This window comes from Bufo gargarizans, chromosome 4 (genome assembly GCF_014858855.1).
Source record: "Bufo gargarizans isolate SCDJY-AF-19 chromosome 4, ASM1485885v1, whole genome shotgun sequence".
NCBI lineage: Eukaryota > Metazoa > Chordata > Amphibia > Anura > Bufonidae > Bufo > Bufo gargarizans.
In genome coordinates, this window is record NC_058083.1 from 358618940 (window position 1) to 358639461 (window position 20522).

The 20522-nt window shown below is 39.9% G+C and overlaps 1 protein-coding gene across 3 annotated transcripts in view; it reads left to right on the top strand.

Moving 5' to 3' along the window:
• WDR27 (WD repeat domain 27) overlaps positions 1-20522 on the top strand; it is a 679631-nt gene that overhangs the window by 631788 nt on the left and 27321 nt on the right. For all 3 annotated transcript variants that reach the window (XM_044290035.1, XM_044290036.1, XM_044290037.1), the window contains one exon: positions 9767-9865. In XM_044290035.1, coding sequence (XP_044145970.1) covers positions 9767-9865 — 99 coding nt within the window. The remainder of the gene's footprint in view (positions 1-9766; positions 9866-20522) is intronic.

A 20522-nucleotide genomic window follows, 5' to 3' on the forward strand; every position in this document is an offset into this window, starting at 1 on the left:
AGATACGATCTCTGCTATTTCTGTCCAATATCTGAAGAGTTTGGGACATCTCCAGAAACTGTGTATTAAGTCTGCTTTCTCTCCCCTACATTTTGGGCACTTATCTGATGCTCTCACGCCCATTCTTTTCAGCATCCATGGGGATCGATGTAATCTGTGAACTATAAAAAACTGTGAGACTTTGTGTGAACCCCTATCCGAGACCCTCGCATAACTTCTAAGGGTATCTCTCCATTTCTCTTCCGTAAAAGATTCTAGTTCTTTCTCCCATTTTTTCGCGGCAAGCATTGTATTCAGTTTTCTCTTCCCCCCCATCAAGATCCTATATCTCCTTGCAGTTGTTCCTCCTCTTTCCCTTCCGTTAGTAAATGTATCCAACATAGCTGATTTTTCCCTTCTATACTTATCGTCCTGCTCCACTGTCCACAACGCATTCCTGAGCTAAAAGTATTTATACATATCCCTATGGGGGATCCCGAACTCCGCGACCAATATATTAAAGTCCTCCAGCTTATCCTCCTCGAATATCTGGTCTAAATATTTAATTCCCTTTTTTTCCCAGTCTATATAAATCCTGATCGTTTGCAGTTCCTTTAAATTGAATATTTTTTTAATTTCCACCCATATATACTCAGATAAATTAAGTATTCTATTACCTGTATTTTTTTCCCCCCAAAGTACCTGATTCCAACACCCCTAAGTGATTCCATTCCTCTTTCCATCCCAATCTATTTACTTCCTGCCTACCCACCAAACCATCTAAACTACCCTTTATGTGCCCATATTGTGTTATTAAATAATAGAAAAACCAATTGGGGACCGCTAATCCGCCTTCCTTAATCTTTTTTTTACACTTATAAATTCTCTTCTTTGTGCATTAGTATTAGATGAATAATCTGGAAAAAATGTAATCTTTATACCCTGTATTATATTTTTTTCAGAATTTCTGGCGTCAGATAATATTCTATCGCGATCCTTAGTTAATAAACATTTTGCCAGTATCGGTCTAGGGTAATCCCCTGGAACCCTATTTTTTGTGGGGACCCTGTGTGCTCTTTCAATAGCGAACAGGGAGGAAAGAGTACTCCCTTATCCATTTCTCAATAAATTCAGTACAATTGTCCACCTCTGCTCGCTCTGGGATCCCCACACATCTTATATTGGATCTTCTTGATCTATCTTCTTGATTAATTAATTTTTGTAACATCTTACCATTTGTCTGTTTTAAAAGTACCACCTCCTTCTCTAAATTCTGCACAGAATGTTCCAGGGCGGGAATCCTTTTCTCCATCTCATACAAACGCTGCCTTACTTTCTCCATCTCATCCCGTATTACAGTAACATCCATTTGCATCCCGAGCTGTGTTACCAGGTTACCCATTAAATTTTCCATCCTCGAGTGCAAAATATGTCCTGCATCATTCTTGCATCTGTTTCTGTAAATGTCACCGGGATTCCCCTATCTCCCCCTCCCCCCACGGGCACCGTCTCATGCGTCGGGCCTTGAGGTCCGACGTCCATAGTTTATTCTTTTTGTTGGGATCTAGACCCAGGCGAGTTCGGGACCAAAAACTTATTTAAACCTGTTGTTTAGACCCACTCTCAAACCCTGTTACTGATCGCTTGGCGGTACTCCCCGTAGGGCCGCGCTGTTCCTCCCTTTTTTTTAATTTTGAATTTTGTCCTTCCTTTCTCCTCCCTTCTCTCGTCTTCCCCCCTCCGCGTTACACTTACGCCAAAACCTTAAATCCCACGATATATAAACCCTTAAATGACCCCAATTCCTGAAAGTGGGAAGAAAAAGGAAGTCACAATAGTGGCACAACAAGTAGTCTCCTTTCAATTCAAATACCAGGGTTAGGACACATAATAGTAAAAAAAAGTCTGTGGTTAGTCCCTGATTAAATCAGAAGAGTTTAACGGTGTTAAATTAGGACTTAGACCTGTAGGAGGAAACAACTTCTTTAGAGGGTTAGGGTCTAGGGTCCGGACACATACAGGAACACATATAGGAAAAGCATATAGCGGCTACAGTAAACTGTATCAGCCACCAAACGGATATCTTCAATCCCTCTTTTCCCCTTTTGTTTCCTTTCCGTTTTCCTTTCCTATTACACTCTTACTTCTCACTTTGTTCATTCCGAAAGAAAAAAAGGCATCAGAAGCAGACCCTCAAAGCAATGTATTCCCTCTGTATCCCTCTGTATCCAGCGCAATAGAACTTTCCACTGTGGCTCCAGCCTCAGCCACTCCAACCTTATTACGCAACACTCGCCAGCTGTTGTATCCCCTCCACTTCTCACTGGAGTGGGAAACCGCAAACCAGCCTCAGCGACGGCGTCTAATTCCCACCGGGCATCTCAGAGCAGGCACAATGTCAATTGCCAATCAGCGGTAGCCGCAGGCATCACACCAATAGTCGGCTTGCTCTGACTTATTATTGGCATGTACAGTATGTATCTGTGTTTTCATCTAGCACATTCTGGAATGAGAATTGTGATATCAATTTACTCAAGTATTCCCAGGCTTATTCTATTAGTATAGAACAAGCAATAAAGAAACTAGAATTAGATAAAAGGTAAAAGTTATGATCAAGAAAATAATAAAACATATGCAGTTTTCCTTGTATTCTAGTTACATTTTCTTCTCCTATTCTCATATTCTCAGTTTGTATATTTTAAGTGTTCATTACACTGCATTCTGTAGTAAAATGATCCAGGGAATCAAAATGAAGGGGTTGAAGGCACTTGATAAAACTACAAAGAATTTACTTGCAACAATGATTTATAACTCATGACATATGATAGTTGAAAAATAAGGATCAGGCAGTGAGGCATAGGCAAGTTAGATTTAAAAAAAAAATTGGTCTTTAAATGAGATGAAGAGACAACTTTATCTCATTCATGAGCAAAAGTGATTTGGTTCTGTTTTTAGAGTAAATTCAGCAGCATAAAGTGATATTTTAAATATGAAGAGAATTGACCTTGAATGTTAGCAAAGCAAAGTTTTTTTGTTTTTTTTTGTAATTTCAGTCAAGTAGAAATTTTTGTATGAGAATAATTACAAGGTAGACATATTTGATGTTAGTGATAAATTTAGTAGATTGTGCCAAGAACATTAAAGAACTTTGACATAAAGGTAAATTGCTTTGGATTTATAACATTTTAAGCACTACTGTATACCTTTGTCAATTTTTTTTTTTATATCCTAGTTAGATATTTGAAGCCTTCAAAGTGGAGGTTCCCTATTTGCCCTAATTTAATTGCTAAATCTAGTATGTAATTTACATCTCAGATAATTCAATGCCTAGAAACATGGGGGTCATTTATTAAACTGGTGTAAAGTAGAACTGGCTTACTTATCCATAGCAACCAAGGGGCTTTCAAAAGTGAAAGGTGGAATCTGATTGGTTGCTATGAGTAACTAAGCCAATTCTACTTTATACCAGTTTGATAAATGACCCCAATAGGCTTCATGGAGGGAAGTGACCTAGCTGGTGAGGGTTTGCAACACTTTTGCAACTTTTCCAAAAACTCACAATTATAAATCGGACAAACTCATTTAAATAATAAATTCCACCCACTTTTATGCAACTTTTCAAAAGTGGTAAAAGTTGGCATAAAAGTTGCAAACTTTGGAGCTGAACGACACTTAAATTCCCCCTAATGTATTTAAATCATTTTGAATGCTGTCTCCCCTCTTCCCCTTCGTTGACATGGTCAGACATCTCGTCATCAGTATGTGATTGGTGGAGGTCTGATTCCCAACACCCCTGACGATCAGCTTTACATACTAGTTAAATATTTTTAGATACACACGTGTATAAGCGACTAAACCTTCATCCAGTTTCTGGACATACAGCCAGAATACTAGCTCATTATTTCAAAGATATTCTAAGAAAAAGCAATATTATTATAACACAAAATTGACTCCTTTAACAAATATGGCTACAAATACTCTTACAAACTCCTGCTCCACCACAGGGTCAACAACCACAGTCAGTCCCTTCCTGCCTACATCTACTACTTCCACCCTTCCATGATGCAGATCCTAAGACCTTTCATGGATTCCTGAAACAGTGCACCATCCATTTTGAATTACAGGCTCACCAGTACCCTACTGACCATTCAAAGATTGCCCTCTTGGTGTCTCTGCTATCTGATGAAGCTTTGGCCTGGGCCACACACCTCTGTGTATAGGGTGATCCCCTGACATATAATCCACCAGATTCGTTATCAACCTTCCGTAAGATCTTTGAGGAGCCTACACAACATCTTCATTAACGTGCCTCCACCAGGGCAACCATTGGACAATATACCATACCCCTATCCTCAGAGTTTTACTGGAATAATGAGGCCCTATAGGCCACTTTTTGGGAGGGCCTAGATTTATCAGCTTTCCTAGATGACCTGATCACACAGGCAACTTGCATTGATCATTTCTTTAGGAACTTCTAAGAGTCTGCTTTTAAAATGAGAACCATATGAGTTGCTGTGACTCCACCTCCTTGCTCTGGTTATCAATTTGGACAATGAGCAGGTCCTCCCTTTGGGGCCTTGTTGCCACTTCTACTGCCTGGCTACAGTTCACTCTATTCCGAGGTCTTGTGCCGCAAAGCCTTCTGGGACTGCCTGCATCATATGCCAGTTACTCAGTTGTTTCACTGGAAGTAAACCGAGACTCTTGCCACCTCATCAGTGATATGATTGCCCGTCTACATGTACCTACTCCCCCACTAGACCATGTGTATCTTACTGAGACTCAACCCATGTTGGAGTGCATAAAGGAGAGAAGATTTATTTGCATCCTCTTTCCTGGCTGGAGCTGGCTTCTTCTTTGTCAAAAATGCATATGGCTCTATTTAGTTCAGCATTGACTATTGTAGTCTGAGCAAGAACAGAAGTAAGAACCCAATGCCACTGAACTCCAAACTCTTTGACAGGACACATTGCCAAAGATCTTTACTAAATTGAATCTCTGGGGTGCCCATAACTTGTCCCGAATTTGTGAGGGTGACAAGTGGAAGACCATGTTTAACACCCATGTTGGTCATTGCACGTACCTCATCATGCTTTTTGGCCTGAGCTGCTGGATTTCAATTATCTAGTCTATGTCTATTTCTTGGGTTATCTTGATTTACTTGCCTGACTTGGCATCATACTAAAGCATGTCTGTCCTCCATCTGTGGGGGAACAGGGTTTACACCAAATTTAAGAAGTGGCTTTTTGAGAGAACATCTTTTCATGCTATGTTATCTCTGACTATTGATCCAGAAAAGCGGTCTGCAGTCCTAGATTGGTTACGTCCACATGATCTGAGAGCCATACAACAGTTTACGGGCTTTGCCAACTATTATAAGTAATTTATCACGCATTTCTTCATGCTCACCACTCTATCCCTCTCCGGATGAGAGCCGAGCCAAAACACTAAGGAATGGATGCTGAACGCAGTGTCTTAATCAATTGTTATATAGTGTACAGTGGCTCTACCGGTCTGAGAAATCGTGGTTCGGTGCTCTCCCCACGACACGCCCAATGTTGATTAGGAAAGGAATATAGTAAAATGTTTGGGGGGGGGGCACTTAGTGCTGTTTGGAAATGAATACCATATTGCGGTCAATTAAAATAAAATCTATACTTTATTGGAAATATATAACATGTATTAGCTGACACAGGCAGGTCAAGAAACATTGCTTAGTAGCATAGAGGAGACAGGCAAACTGGTAGTCAAAGGATGAGCCAAGGTCAGGGCAGGCAGAGTTTGTTCAATCTGGTAATCAGTCCAAAGTTTGACTGATTAAACTTTGGACTGATGCATGGGGTCAACACAGGCAGGTGAAATATTCTTGACCAAGACAATAGCTACAGGTACAATTCAGAGAGGGTCAATGATATGTTAAGGCTCAGCAACCTGGTCAGTTGGGTTAAAGATATGCAAAAAAACATCTACCTTGATGTTTTTCTTGACAGAACAGAAGTGCAGAACGAAAATGAAGCGAAAGAAGAATAGAGACCATCTTGAATTTGATGAGGATTCAGTAGAATGTATGGGGGGCACTACGCTATTCAGTGCTGTATGGAAATGAATACCCTATTGTGGTCAATTAAAATAAAACCTATATTAGATCTATTCCTGCCAAACATTCACCACACATTTGATGCACAAAGGGCGATACATAATATACATAAAATTAATTCATATAAAATGGTATAGTTGGCAAACTAGAATATACACTAACCAAAAATATAGGAATAAAATAAAAATATGTGACTACAAAATCCTGAATAAAAGAAATATATATACAGTGTGGCTGTGTTTGAAATGTCCCAAATTTCATATGTAATATCTCACCTTATGCGATACTTAGATATATCTAAAATCCTTTAGCATATCAGGTTCTGGTAGATACACAATTGACACAGCATATGTGCAAAGTTCCAATAATATTATTGTTTGACAGTTCTTATATTGTCAGTTGGCTGCGCTGCTGAGTACTAATAACCGAATAAGCGGTTATATAAAAGGTAACAATGTCTTTCCAATGGTAAGTCCTAATTGCAAATTGACTTTATATATTACAGTGGAACTCCTCTTTATATATCGCATTCATTAATCCTTATAGGATCATTTCATTATCATAATCTTTTTTAGAATGAATATCTCTTATTCCTTGTAGTTATAAAACGATTGGCAATACATTACCGATCCTGTAGAAGGCCGGTTATATCTCTGATTCGCAAGTTTTTTACTGAACTCACTGGTCAGGAGTTGTAACGCTGTTCAAACGCTAAAGGTGAGTCTATCGGAGATAGATGCTGGAATAGTAATCAGTTCCCGTGCGTCACAGCGGTCATAGGAGTGAACAGGTGATCTTGCCAATTTTAGGAGCTGTAGACTGTACTTGTCGTTACTGCTAAATATACACCAAACGCGTTTCAGAGCTTAGTGCTCCTTCTTCAGTGGCTAGCAGTAACTGATTTGATGACTCCTTCTAAAGGATACTCCATCCATAGGGGGAGGTATCTCATATGTCTAAGTTGCAATAGAAAGATGGACTGGAACCATTGTCCACAACTATAAAAATTCTCATTTTCAGACTCAAATGTATATAAATCCTTCCCAATTGGTAACTTTCATATACAGTGAGAAACAGAAGTATTTGAACACCCTGCGAGTTCTCCCACTTAGAAATCATTGAGGAGTCTGAAATTCATATTGTAGGTGCATTGTAGGTGCATTCCCACTCTGAGAGACAGAATAAAAAAATAAAAAATTCTGAAAATCACATTGTATGATTTTTAAAGAATTTATTTGTCTTGAACTGTTAAACATGAGTATTTGAACATCTGAGAAGATCAGTGTTAATATTTGGTGCAGAAGCCTTTGTTTGCAATTACAGAGGTTTCCTGTAGTTCTTAACCAGGTTTGCACGCACTGCAACAGCAATTTTGGCCCACTCCTCCACACAGATCTTCTCTAGATCTGTCAGGTTTTCGCTGCTGTAGAAAGGCACTAACATAAACCAAATCTGTTCAGCCAGTTGGTCTCTATTCTTCTCTCGCTTCAGTTTCATTCTGCATTTCTGTCTGTCCTGCCAAGAAAAACATCATCATCATCAATATCATTGACTCTATCTGAATTGTACCTGTAGCTCCTGTCTTGGTCAAGAATATTCTACCTGGTACAATCTTTGTTCCTAACTGAAACCAGATCCCGGCTTGGGGATGTAAGAGTAATTCTACTTGACGTCTCAGTCTTCGCAAGACTTTAAACTTGTCTCCTAGCACTATTTGTGACCTACATTATTTCAACACATATGCACAAAATAAATCTTTAAAGCAGAGGCCTGCCAGGCTTCTTCTTCCATTACCAGTGCCAGATTCTCAGTGGAAACATATAGGATTTATCACATATCTGCCCCCATCCCCTGGCTGCACTTTCATCTGGGTGACTGTGGACCATTTCTCTAAAATGGCGCCTTTTGTCCCATTGTGTGGTCTTCTTTCTGCTGTTCATCAAACACATGGATTACCTCATGGTATACCTCAGCACATCGTCCCAGACAGACCCTGCTCTGGAGGACACTTTGCAGATTACTGGATGTTAAAGGGTAGCTAACCTTTTAGACAACTTTATAAAAAAATTGCCTGAAATACATTTTCCTAATGTATTTTATTTTATAATTTTTTTTATTTACTGTTCTAGGCGTCTATCGCACTTTGGAATCAATAGACTTATGCACCACTGACATGTCAGTTGTGAATGGCTGTATGGGTTCCACTGTACTGCTAGAATGGGGGACACAGCAAGCACTGTATTGGCAGGAGAAAATATTGCTGCGTTTGCCTGTGTCCACTCCACTCAGCTAAATCCTGTCATAGTGCATCGGTACAGAAACCAGATGTGTGATGCCAGGATTTAACACAACTGAGCCGTCACAGGCAGAATTACCTACATAATTTTATTTCTACTCATCAAGAGGATTGGGAATCTTTGCTTCTTTTGGCTAAACTCTCATATAACAATCACTTTAACGAGTCTGTCAGCAGCTCTCCATTTTTCATTGTATATGGTCAGCATCTGCAGATTTTGCTCCCCACTTCTGTTTCGGCTTTTGATTTCTCCAGACCTGGAAAGAGACGAAAACTTCTCTGGACAAGGTGGCCATCCATATGAAAAAGTCTGCTGACTGGAAACAAACATCTCCAGCATACTCCTGGAGGCAATTCTTTTCTGAAAATATTTGTCGGATGGTACTCTCTTTTAAGTTTGTTTCTCGTTTTGTCTGTCATTATGAAGTTCTGGGGTGGATCAGTCCAGTATGTTACTGGTTACATCTGCCACCATCTCTTTGTATACCCAACAACTCCTTCTCCGTATCTCACCTGTATCAAACCATTGGTGTGCCACAATTACTCCAGATCTCAAGTTCCTGAAAATGTCCGTTGTATTCAATTTTGACTTCCTATGCTCAACATCTGCCTATTTAGTGAATTTGACCCTCAGCTACTTGACCAGACCATGACCAGCTTGAATCTTGTGTTGACCCCATGCTGCCTGCCCCGACCTTTAGACTGATTACTGGATTGAACAACCTCTGCCTACCCTGACCTTGGTTCGTCCTTTGACTAGCCTGTCCCCTTTGCGCTACACACCAATGACCTGCCTGTATCAGATTTCTGTGAACAGAGACTGCCAGCCTAGTGGTTCCTCTGCAGCAGAGTCCAGATCCCTGTATAGGGGTTACAGGATGAAGACCTGGGGGGGCACTAATATAAGCCAAATCTGTTCAGTGACATAGTGCATCCACAACCATGTATAAATTTCTGATTTTACTCATACTCGTTTGTACGTATATTCCTGCACACATGTTCAGGTTGGCTTTAAAGATACTGCGGCTACCAAATCTGTCAAATTCTTTGAGAATTAAGGAAAGAGATATGTGGCTTCTATAATACCATTTACTCTCACGCATGCCATTTGTGTTGATTATAGTACCATCAGGTGTTATATAAATTGGGAATCTAAACCAGTCTGATTGACGGAAGCATGCAGAAACCACCAATGCACAAGGTTAAAAAACTTTATGTGCGCAACAAAGATACCTTGCTATGTGAGTAACAGCACAAAGTATATTATTATACCTACCTGCCACAAATGTAACCTGTTCCCAATAGAAAAGCGTCTTAAATCCATATTGCATGCAAAAGCGTATTATCTGCATTCTTGGAAAATCTAAATACTCTGTATTCATACATAATTTCAGGCATACATTTATGAAACACGTTCCAGCATATACCTGCAAAAGCTTCCAGAACATTCAGAATCTGTCATCAATGTAGCATTCAATCCGTCTTCTCCACAGGTATGTTTCAGAAGATTTATTTAATAACATTAAGTAATCACTTTAAAAACAGTAAAATATTGTAACCAGTTTATTTGGTTGATTTATAAACTGTTCAGTTCCCTTTTAAAAGATGTAACCAAAAGTTCAGATGTTTTGGACTCTTTCTGCATGAGTACTGTATTTTTACTACAATTTACTTGACAACAATAAATGCTCCTGTTGTGTTAAGATTGAACATGCATATAAAACTAACCACAATAATATGACATATTCTAAATATATTTATAGAGGCATATACAGATATCTAACAATGCTAGCGCCTTCCTCTTTCAGTTTGTAAAATTGCTATGGACTTTTGAGTGGGGACCAAAAATAGTTCTGCAGGAGGCTGCTTTGGGTGTCACATAGTTGCAAATTTTGGTGGTAGATGCTGCTTGTTGTTCTTGATAATGTCACTTTAAAATACAGGATATGGGAGTGTGCCAAACTAGGGGGACTGGTGGGTAGTGGTACCATCCCAGTCTCGCCTGTTCTTGCATAAACCCTTTTTAGCGCCAATAGGTCAGTGTCAAGCTACTCAGGTACATAGTAGGTCTTATATCAACATAATATTTGTAAAAGAGTATAATAAAAGATGTGTGGATATATATAGAGATAAAAATTATATATATATATATATATATAGATATATATATATCTACATAAAAGATAATACACACAGATAGGAACACTACATAACGTCTCAAGTGCCTAAGAGACTGTATTTTGCAGTGTCGTACACGATATAGCGTGGTAAAGTGGGGCGAATTGGTTATATCTAATAGGTAAAATCTGTTTAAAAGGATACGAATACATATAATAAAATAATGTGCTATCCTAGGTTCATTTACTCACTTCACGAGGGGGGCGGTTTACCAGGATAAGCATAAAACACCTGTAAACCAAACACCCCCCCAGTTTGGATCACTTCTAGAGTTTTAATGGATGAAGGCAGCCAATCACACGGGTGCTTCTTTTCAAATGTCTTTATTGCATTACATGTAAAAATCCGGCTCAACGCAATTCGGGACAGGCACGTCTCTTCATCAGGAGCAATATTATCTCTGTCTGTGGTCACAGGTATTTATACTCTAGGTTTATTGTTAAAATCGCACCTAATTGGTAAAAAGGCACCAAAAAATGGAAAAAGGGCACCAAAACTTTGTCAGGGGACCGCCCACAGGGAAAAGAAGGCGTCTGGAGCCGATATGTTCGGCCGTCCAGAAGGGGAAGTTGGTGCGTTCCAGGCTGGAACGCATCGCGGCGTCCGGCCTTGTTATTTTATTTCTTCTTCTTTCTGAGTTGTTTTGTGGGCGGTGCGCATGTCCGGAAGTTGGGCTTAGCGTTCCAAGCTGGAACGCATGCGGGGCTTCCGGTCTTTGCAATCTTGAATGTCAATACTTCTCATGTTTATAATTGTGTTAGTTAAAGTAATGGGGCACAGAAAATGTCATAATTGGGTTGATTACTTCTTTTTTTAGGGGACATCTAAAATCGACACTGTGTATGATGGGATATATATCTGTGGGGCATATAAACTCGATATTTATTCTACCTGACATCTAATAATAAAAAAATCATCATCGTTACAATTAGGTTAATATCTAATAGGCCATATACAGTACAGACCAAAAGTTTGGACACACCTTCTCATTCAAAGAGTTTTCTTTATTTTCATGACTATGAAAATTGTAGATTCACACTGAAGGCATGAAAACTATGAATTAACACATGTGGAATTATATACATAACAAAAAAGTGTGAAACAACTGAAAATATGTCATATTCTAGGTTCTTCAAAGTAGCCACCTTTTGCTTTGATTACTGCTTTGCACACTCTTGGCATTCTCTTGATGAGCTTCAAGAGGTAGTCACCTGAAATGGTCTTCCAACAGTCTTAAAGGAGTTCCCAGAGATGCTTAGCATTTGTTGGCCCTTTTTCCTTCACTCTGCGGTCCAGCTCACCCCAAACCATCTTGATTGGGTTCAGGTCCGGTGACTGTGGAGGCCAGGTCATCTGGCGCAACACCCCATCACTCTCCTTCATGGTCAAATAGCCCTTACACAGCCTGAAGGTGTGTTTGGGGTCATTGTCCTGTTGAAAAATAAATGATGGTCCAACTAAACGCAAACTGGATGGAATAGCATGCCGCTGCAAATGCTGTGGTAGCCATGCTGGTTCAGTATGCCTTCAATTTTGAATAAATCCCCAACAGTGTCCCCAGCAAAGCACCCCTACACCATCACACCTCCTCCTCCATGCTTCACGGTGGGAACCAGGCATGTAGAGTCCATCCGTTCACCTTTTCTGCGTCGCACAAAGACACGGTGGTTGGAACCAAAGATCTCAAATTTGAACTCATCAGACCAAAGCACAGATTTCCACTGGTCTAATGTCCATTCCTTGTGTTCTTTAGCCCGAACAATTCTCTTCTGCTTGTTGCCTGTCCTTAGCAGTAGTTTCCTAGCAGATATTCTACCATGAAGGCCTGATTCACACAGTCTCCTCTTAACAGTTGTTCTAGAGATGTGTCTGCTGCTAGAACTCTGTGTGGCATTGACCTGCTCTCTAATCTGAGCTGCTGTTAACCTGCGATTTCTGAGACTGGTGACTCGGATGAACTTATCCTCCGCAGCAGAGGTGACTCTTGGTCTTCCTTTCCTGGGGTGGTCCGCATGTGAGCCAGTTTCTTTGTAGTGCTTGATGGTTTTTGTGACTGCACTTGGGGACACTTTCAAACTTTTCCCAATTTTTCGGTCTGACTGACCTTAATTTCTTAAAGTAATGATGGCCACTCGTTTTTCTTTACTTAGCTGCTTTTTTCTTGCCATAATACAAATTCTAACAGTCTATTCAGTAGGACTATCAGCTGTGTATCCACCTGACTTCTCCACAACGCAACTGATGGTCCCAACCCCATTTATAAGGCAAGAAATCCCACTTATTAAACCTGACAGGACACACCTGTGAAGTGACAACCATTTCAGGTGACTACCTCTTGAAGCTCATCAAGAGAATGCCAAGAGTGTGCAAAGCAGTAATCAAGAACCTAGAATATGCAAAGCAGTAATCAAGAACCTAGAATATGACAAATTTTCAGTTGTTTCACACTTTTTTGTTATTTATATAATTCCACATGTGTTAATTCATAGTTTTGATGCCTTCAGTGTGAATCTACAATTTTCATAGTCATGAAAATAAAGAAAACTCTTTGAATGAGAAGGTGTGTCCAAACTTTTGGTCTGTACTGTACATATATATATATATAAAATAGAAAAAAGATGGGCAGCACTCCAAGAAATAAAAATAGCAAATAAAGTTTTTTTTGCTATTTTTATTTCTTGAAGTGCTGCCCATCCTTTTTCTATTTTGTATTTATCGGATTGGCTTTAATCTATTTTGGGCCAGTTGCACCCACTATTTTACATTAGGGACGGTGCTGCCACTGGTTTTCTTTTTTCTGTGTATTTATATATATGTTTATATATATGCTATATATTTATATAGATGTTGCAGGGACATTGAAGTAGGTAGATGACGTTTCTGCTAGCACATGTCATTTGTTGTAGGAATGAAATTTTGCCTGTGGGATGTCCATCTCTCTGCCTGCTGTTTTTATCATTTGGCAGCATTATCTATTTTTTTCGTGCCGCATTTTGAAGATCCTTTGAATTCTGGTGTTTGTTTGTGGAGGCTTTCTTTCTTATCTTTTTGTGAAATTTTCTTTTTCGAATTTTTGATGAGTTGTGGGGGGTAGTTCTTTTGTAGGAAACGTTGGCTTAGGGTCTTTATTTGTGTTTTCATGGTGTCTTTATTTTTTACTTTAAAATACATCCAGACATGAATATATCTGTCTCTAGCGATTTCTTATTTCACACCACACATCATAAAAAGAATTAAAAATAAATAAAATTTACTAAACATTATAAGCTACATATTAGACACGGAGTCGATTTTTAATTTGTTAACTATATAGACAGTGGGGGAGATTTACAATTTTTTCTTAAATTTAGGCAGAATAAAACTATACAGAACAGGCAGAAACTGCATCAAAGTCATCACTGTGGTGCAGACTGTTTGATACATTTTTTTATTTTTGGTACTTTTTTCTTTCATATGCCACCTCTTGCCTGGCTAACTTTATACAAATATTTTGGACAAAAAAAATGGTGCGCTACAAAATCTGAAGTCATCTTAGCCACTTCCTTTTTCCCATACACTTTTCAAAACTCTTGAAGAAGGTGAAAAAACTGGCTAAACAGAATAAATTTGGTGCACACTATGTAAGCCACTTTTTTGGCACTATTTGTGCCAGAGTCTGGCGCATTTTGCTTAGTTGATCTCCCTCAATGTGTCAATTTTTCTTGGTGTGTTCATTTAATTCAGTTGTCTTGGATTAAAGTGAAGCTCCAGTGTTGTCAGTCACCAGGGCACAATAGAGCACCTTGCATTTTGTGAATGGAGTTCAGGCTGGGGTTGTCATGAAGTATTGCCTGGGTTCACAACAGTCACTGTGAGTAAGTTTCCTATTATACGAGTTACAGTAGCCTTAAACTAAAGCTTCCTTTAAATTGCAAAAAAATTGGTTGTGGTTTCAAATGATGGGATAATGCTTTCCATTAGCATTCCACATGGAATACTTTTGTGCCCTACAGTTAATTTCAGTGTTAAAGGCAAGTTCCTTTTTAATAACATGGGGTAAGCAACATTTAAAATAGCAGCTAATGTGAATACCAGACAGTTTATGAATGTGAAATAGAAACCATGCTTCATTTACAATAAATTCAAACTGTTCTTCTACAAACTGCATATTCTATTCATGTTTAATGTTTTAGGTCTGATGAGAGCATTCGTTTGTCCGAGTGGAAGGAGCATGCCATGTCTGAATAATAGTTTTTTCTTTGGAAGCTTAGATAAATGTGTGGCTCACAATTTAGAGCCCAATTGTACATCTTAGGACCTTCATTTGAATGTGCGGCCTTGAAAACCATTGATAGAGTAAGTTCACAGGGGGCAAAATACAATTTGAAAAAATATGAGTATTTTGCTTGTGGAACTAACGGCAGAGAGCTGAGACTGATCCTAGGGTTTCTGCCACGAGTTCTGCCACGTTCCAAACATTAATTAGCCTAATTTAATAGGACTGATCAGTGTGTGGCCACCAGACACTGTCTCAATGTACTTTCTAGTACATAAATACCTAACAATCCCTTTAAAAGGTGGTTATATAGTTAAAGGGTTTGTCTCATCTCACTGTGGCGAGATGGGACTAAGCCACCCTAACTTGGAAACAGCAGAGCTTGCTGTGTTTCCATAGCTTCCATGCAAGGCAATTGGGAGCGCTGGCCCGCTCAGCTGTTTCTGGCCACCAGTTTTTTTGGGCTTAGTCTTATGTCGCCTTAGTAACGGTGAGATGAGACAACCCCTTTAATACTAGGGTAGAATTCCCAAAGAGGACCTGTCAACAGTTCACAATTTGAATGTAAAAACACAAAATGCAATCGCACACTGCAACCAGCTCTCTGCCCTACCTTTATTCTGGATGTTGAATAAGGCATTGGTGTACATTTTGGCCAAAGCGTAATAAGCCACTCACCGCGTCAAGGTCGCCTTCATGAGTGGTCCCTAACACTAGTTCCTACCCTTTATGGGCCATGACAGCCACATAAAGTCCAGGGATCGCAGGTGCAGCATGCACGCTAAGTACACTCTGCTTTTAACCCTGTCCGGTGCCATTACAGCTTTCATCGGATCCAGGGATGCAAGTACTCACATGCATGCTGAGCCCACTTTATACTTCTCCTGGAGCCTAATAGCTACTGGTAGGTGCTGTATAAGCAGACTCAGTTTTATACTGACTTTAAAACCAGCCTCCAGGGGGAAGATTAACTGGACAGGTGTGCTTGACTGCTTGGAGATCGCCACGCCTCCAATACGTACTACAAGGAGAAAAATATGGAAAATTTCAGCCCGCACAACCCTTAGCAGGTGCAGATTGCTGTGGCGAAATAGAGATATGAATGTAAAAACACAAAATGCAATCGCACACTGCAACCAGCTCTCTGCCCTACCTTTATGCTGGATGTTGAATAAGGCATTGGTGTACATTTTGGCCAAAGCGTAATAAGCCACTCACCGCGTCAAGGTCGCCTTCATGAGTGGTCCCTAACACTAGTTCCTACCCTTTATGGGCCATGACAGCCACATAAAGTCCAGGGATCGCAGGTGCAGCATGCACGCTAAGTACACTCTGCTTTTAACCCTGTCCGGTGCCATTACAGCTTTCATCGGATCCAGGGATGCAAGTACTCACATGCATGCTGAGCCCACTTTATACTTCTCCTGGAGCCTAATAGCTACTGGTAGGTGCTGTATAAGCAGACTCAGTTTTATACTGACTTTAAAACCAGCCTCCAGGGGGAAGATTAACTGGACAGGTGTGCTTGACTGCTTGGAGATCGCCACGCCTCCAATACGTACTACAAGGAGAAAAATATGGAAAATTTCAGCCCGCACAACCCTTAGCAGGTGCAGATTGCTGTGGCGAAATAGAGATATGAATGTAAAAACACAAAATGCAATCGCACACTGCAACTGTGGAGCTATTAGGCTCCAGGAGAAGTATAAAGTGGGCTCAGCATGCATGTGAGTACTTGCATCCCTGGATCCGATGAAAGCTGTAATGGCACCGGACAGGGTTAAAAGCAGAGTGTACTTAGCGTGCATGCTGCACCTGCGATCCCTCAACAGTTCACAATTTGTTAGATATTTATAAAGGCATATACAGATCTCTAACAATACTAGCACTTTCCTCTTTCAGTTTGTAAAATAGCTATGGACTTTTGAGAAATAGTTCTGCAAGGAGGCTGCTTTGGGTGTCACATAGTTGTCTCAAAAATGGTACTGCTTTCTTCGATGTTCCATCTTCCACACTTGCTTACAAATTTAGGTGGGAGATGCAGCTTGTTCTTCTTGCGAATGTCACTTTAAAATACATCCAGACAGGAATATATCTGTCAGTACCTATTTCTTTTCCACAGCACTCATAAAAAGAATTAAAAATAAGTACAATTTACCAAACATTATAAGCTAAATTAAGTTAAATTGATGGTCTATTGTTGGGATAGGCCAACAGAATTAGATTGTGGAGGACTGAATCTCAGTTATTTGAAGTGGCTGCAGCACTCCATAAACACCTTGTCCAGTTCACCAAGCACAGGGCTGTTCTTTTACTAGCACTGTTCCTGGTTTTGCAGATCATTCACTTTTACTTGAATTGTAATGCCAGACCACTACTAAGGGCTCATGCACACAAACGTATATTTCCTTGTCCGTTCCATTTTTTTTGCTGGCCGTATATGAAACTATTCATTTCAATGGGTCCGCAATGGGTCCGGAAATCCAGACATCCATTTCTGTATGTCTGGATTTCCGTTCTGCAAAAAAATAGAACATTTCTTAGTACGGTCCACATTACGGACAAGAATAGTACTGTTCTATTAGGGGCCAGCTGTTCCGTTCCGCAAAATATGGAATGCACGCGGATGTCATCCATATTTTTTGCGGACCGCAAAATACAAATGGTCGTGTGCATGAGCCCTAAGAGTATGGAATTGTGCCTGGTAAACAATCAAGGTGGCGCAATGCTTGTTGGATAACCCCTTCAGATAATTTGAGGTTGCATGGGGAGAATAGAAAGACACAACTAAAATGTGGGAATAATTTCATGTGGCTGCTGAGATTTTGTTAATTTTTTGTGTTTACAGTTTTCAAGGTGGGATTTTATTAACGAACAATGGCTATTGACATTGTATGTAAAGGGGTTCTCGGGAAACGATTAAAAATGGCCTCCAGCAACCTGTCCTAGAATGTAATAAGGACAGTTGCCTCCACTTGCAGAGCTGTTTAGGGAGGTGAAGGGGATTGGGACAGTGCCTTGTTCCACTGCACTCTGATGCCTGCATTCACTTCACATTGCTGAGCTTTGCTGTCAGGCTACTCACCCTGACAGCATATCTCATGCACAATCACTCCATTCATATCTATTATAGAGCACAACTCTGTTCTACATTGTACAATAGATAGTAAAGATGCAGTCCTGTGTGCAATATACCATTATGGCTGAGCAGCCTTACAAGAACAGGGAGGAGGGATGCAGTCTTGCTCCCCTTTCCTGTCAGACTGCTCACTCATATATAAAAAGATGGTCAGCACCCAATTTACTCTGCGTTGGCCCGGGAAGGAGAGACTCCAGCAAACACAATGTAACAAACTCCCAGCGGATGCTTTGTCTGTTCATTTTATATGATCATTTCGTTATCATGGGTATATATCCATAAAAGGATGCGTTTCGGCCCTTCCAGCCTTCATCAACTGATGAAGGCTGGAAAGACCGAAACGCGCCCTTTTATGGATATATACCCATGATAATAAAATGATCATATGAATTGAACAGACAAAGCATCCGCTGGGAGTTCATTACATTGAGACTTCTCACTCATGACCCCACATCACACACAGGTTGTTGGAGACCATTTTTATACCACTCCTAGGGTTACTGCAGTTCATATGAACATATATATGTTTTTTTTTTTCCATTTGCTGCTGCTTTGCTATATTTCTTTGTACGGTTTTAAGGGGATGAATTAACAATCATCTGTAACTGCTTAACTCAGCATATTATTAAAATGTGGTTAAAATGTATAATTCATAGCTTAATAATGTATAGCATGAAAGAACACCTGTCACCATGAACAGCCCTAATAAACCAGGTATACTGTGTGCTGCCTACACACGGTGACTAATATGAGCCCTTACTTTGTTATATATGTAAATAGGGTACTCTGAGTACTGAGGAGCTGGCTTAGCCCCTTGGAGCTCCACTTCACTTCTTCCTCTCCCCACTGTTACTCTGCCTTCTAGTGAGATTGACAGGGCTAGGCATTCTCACTACACTAATGCTTGGCCTTGAAATATCACCCATGCTCTGGTAGCAGTACCATCATTGCATGTGCAGTGAATGTTTTTTTACGGCTCAGTGTGTACAGGTTGCTTATTTTATGCTTTTTGTTGAGCTGAATGATTGTTGTCTGGGGAGATGCCATAATGCAGACACTTGATGAAGACCTCTGATAACCATACCGCATACACTATAGTGTTAATCTGCTTTTTAGTAAAGAAAAAAATGTTGTTATAAACTGCTTTTCACATAAAATTTGAATTAAAAACATATTTTAAACATGTTCACAGTAGGACATATTTTCCTTCCACTTGAAAGAATGTTGAGAACAAATGAACATTTGATTAAATTACGCGGTCAAAATGATTTTCATTAACAGGCAGCCTAAGCCATCCAGGGGTAATTTCCAGATTCCGCTCTCATTTTTTTTAAATAGAACCTGTCACCTCAAAAATGCATCTACAGCCGCCAGCAGTACCTCATAGTAGCCCGCAGCCTGTTAATAATCATATATTTCATCCTGTTGTCCGATGCAGTTTTATTCTCCATCAGCGCTATAGTGCCAGCCAGCTTGAAGTCAAGGGGGCAGCGGTCTCCTTGCTTCAAGTCAAGGTAAACTTAACTTGAAGCAATGAGGCCGCTGCCCCCTTGACTTCAAGCTGGCTGGCACTATAGCGCTGATGGAGAATAAAACTGCCTTTTTTGAACTTATGCAGCATCAGACAACAGTATGAAATATATGATTATTAACAGGCTGCGGGCTACTATGAGGTACTGCTGGCTGGTGTAGATGCATTTTTGAGGTGACAGGTTTCCTTTAAAGCATTTTTTCATTCTAACATATTCATGCTTTGCTGTGTAGAATGAGCTGACAGCCTTCTGTAGTATAGTGTTGGAGAGGTTGCATAGGAAGAGAAAGAGCAAGGGGTAAAAAGCCAGATGTTTCTTTAAAAATCCAAAGCTAATTTACGCAACTTTGTACTTGTTTGCAATAGAAAAATGTAGGACTAGATTTATGTATATTTACTATTTTCAAAAATAAAATAAAAGCTAACCTATTACCATAAAAGTGCAATTTGCAGGCTGCATGTTATAGGGCATGAGGCGTTGAGTGGATTGATATATAATGGAAAATTCATTCAGCATAACTTACAGTTTAATGATTTTAATCTCTGCTCTTCCTGAGTTTAGGATTCCAGTGGGCACTTCTACTTAGAGGTTGACAGCCTTCCCTGGATGACAGAGATAGCTAATCTAGTGTCAAACATTAAGTAGGAGCTCCTTCTGCTTTGTGACCTGCCGCCTACAGATTGCACTGCATTTTCGTGGGGGTAGGTTCTTTCTTTCCTTTTTTTTTTTTTTTTTTTTAATCAGATAATTTTTATTCAACACAATTGAAAATTGTACAAACAATAGAGACTCAGGCATCTCAAATAGCATTACATAGCCGAGAGTCCAAGGACCCCCACCTAATCCCCCCAACCCTTAGTATGAGTATCATACCCTGCCACAGGTAGCGTTGCATATCCATCAAAATCATATCCATCATGAACAGGTCCCACCAGTATCCATACTCAGTTAGGGCACACCCTCTATTCTCCATAACACCTTGTCTACTTTCCTGACATTTTTCTTTACATTTATATGACAAATCTTAATTATTGGTGTCTCCTCAC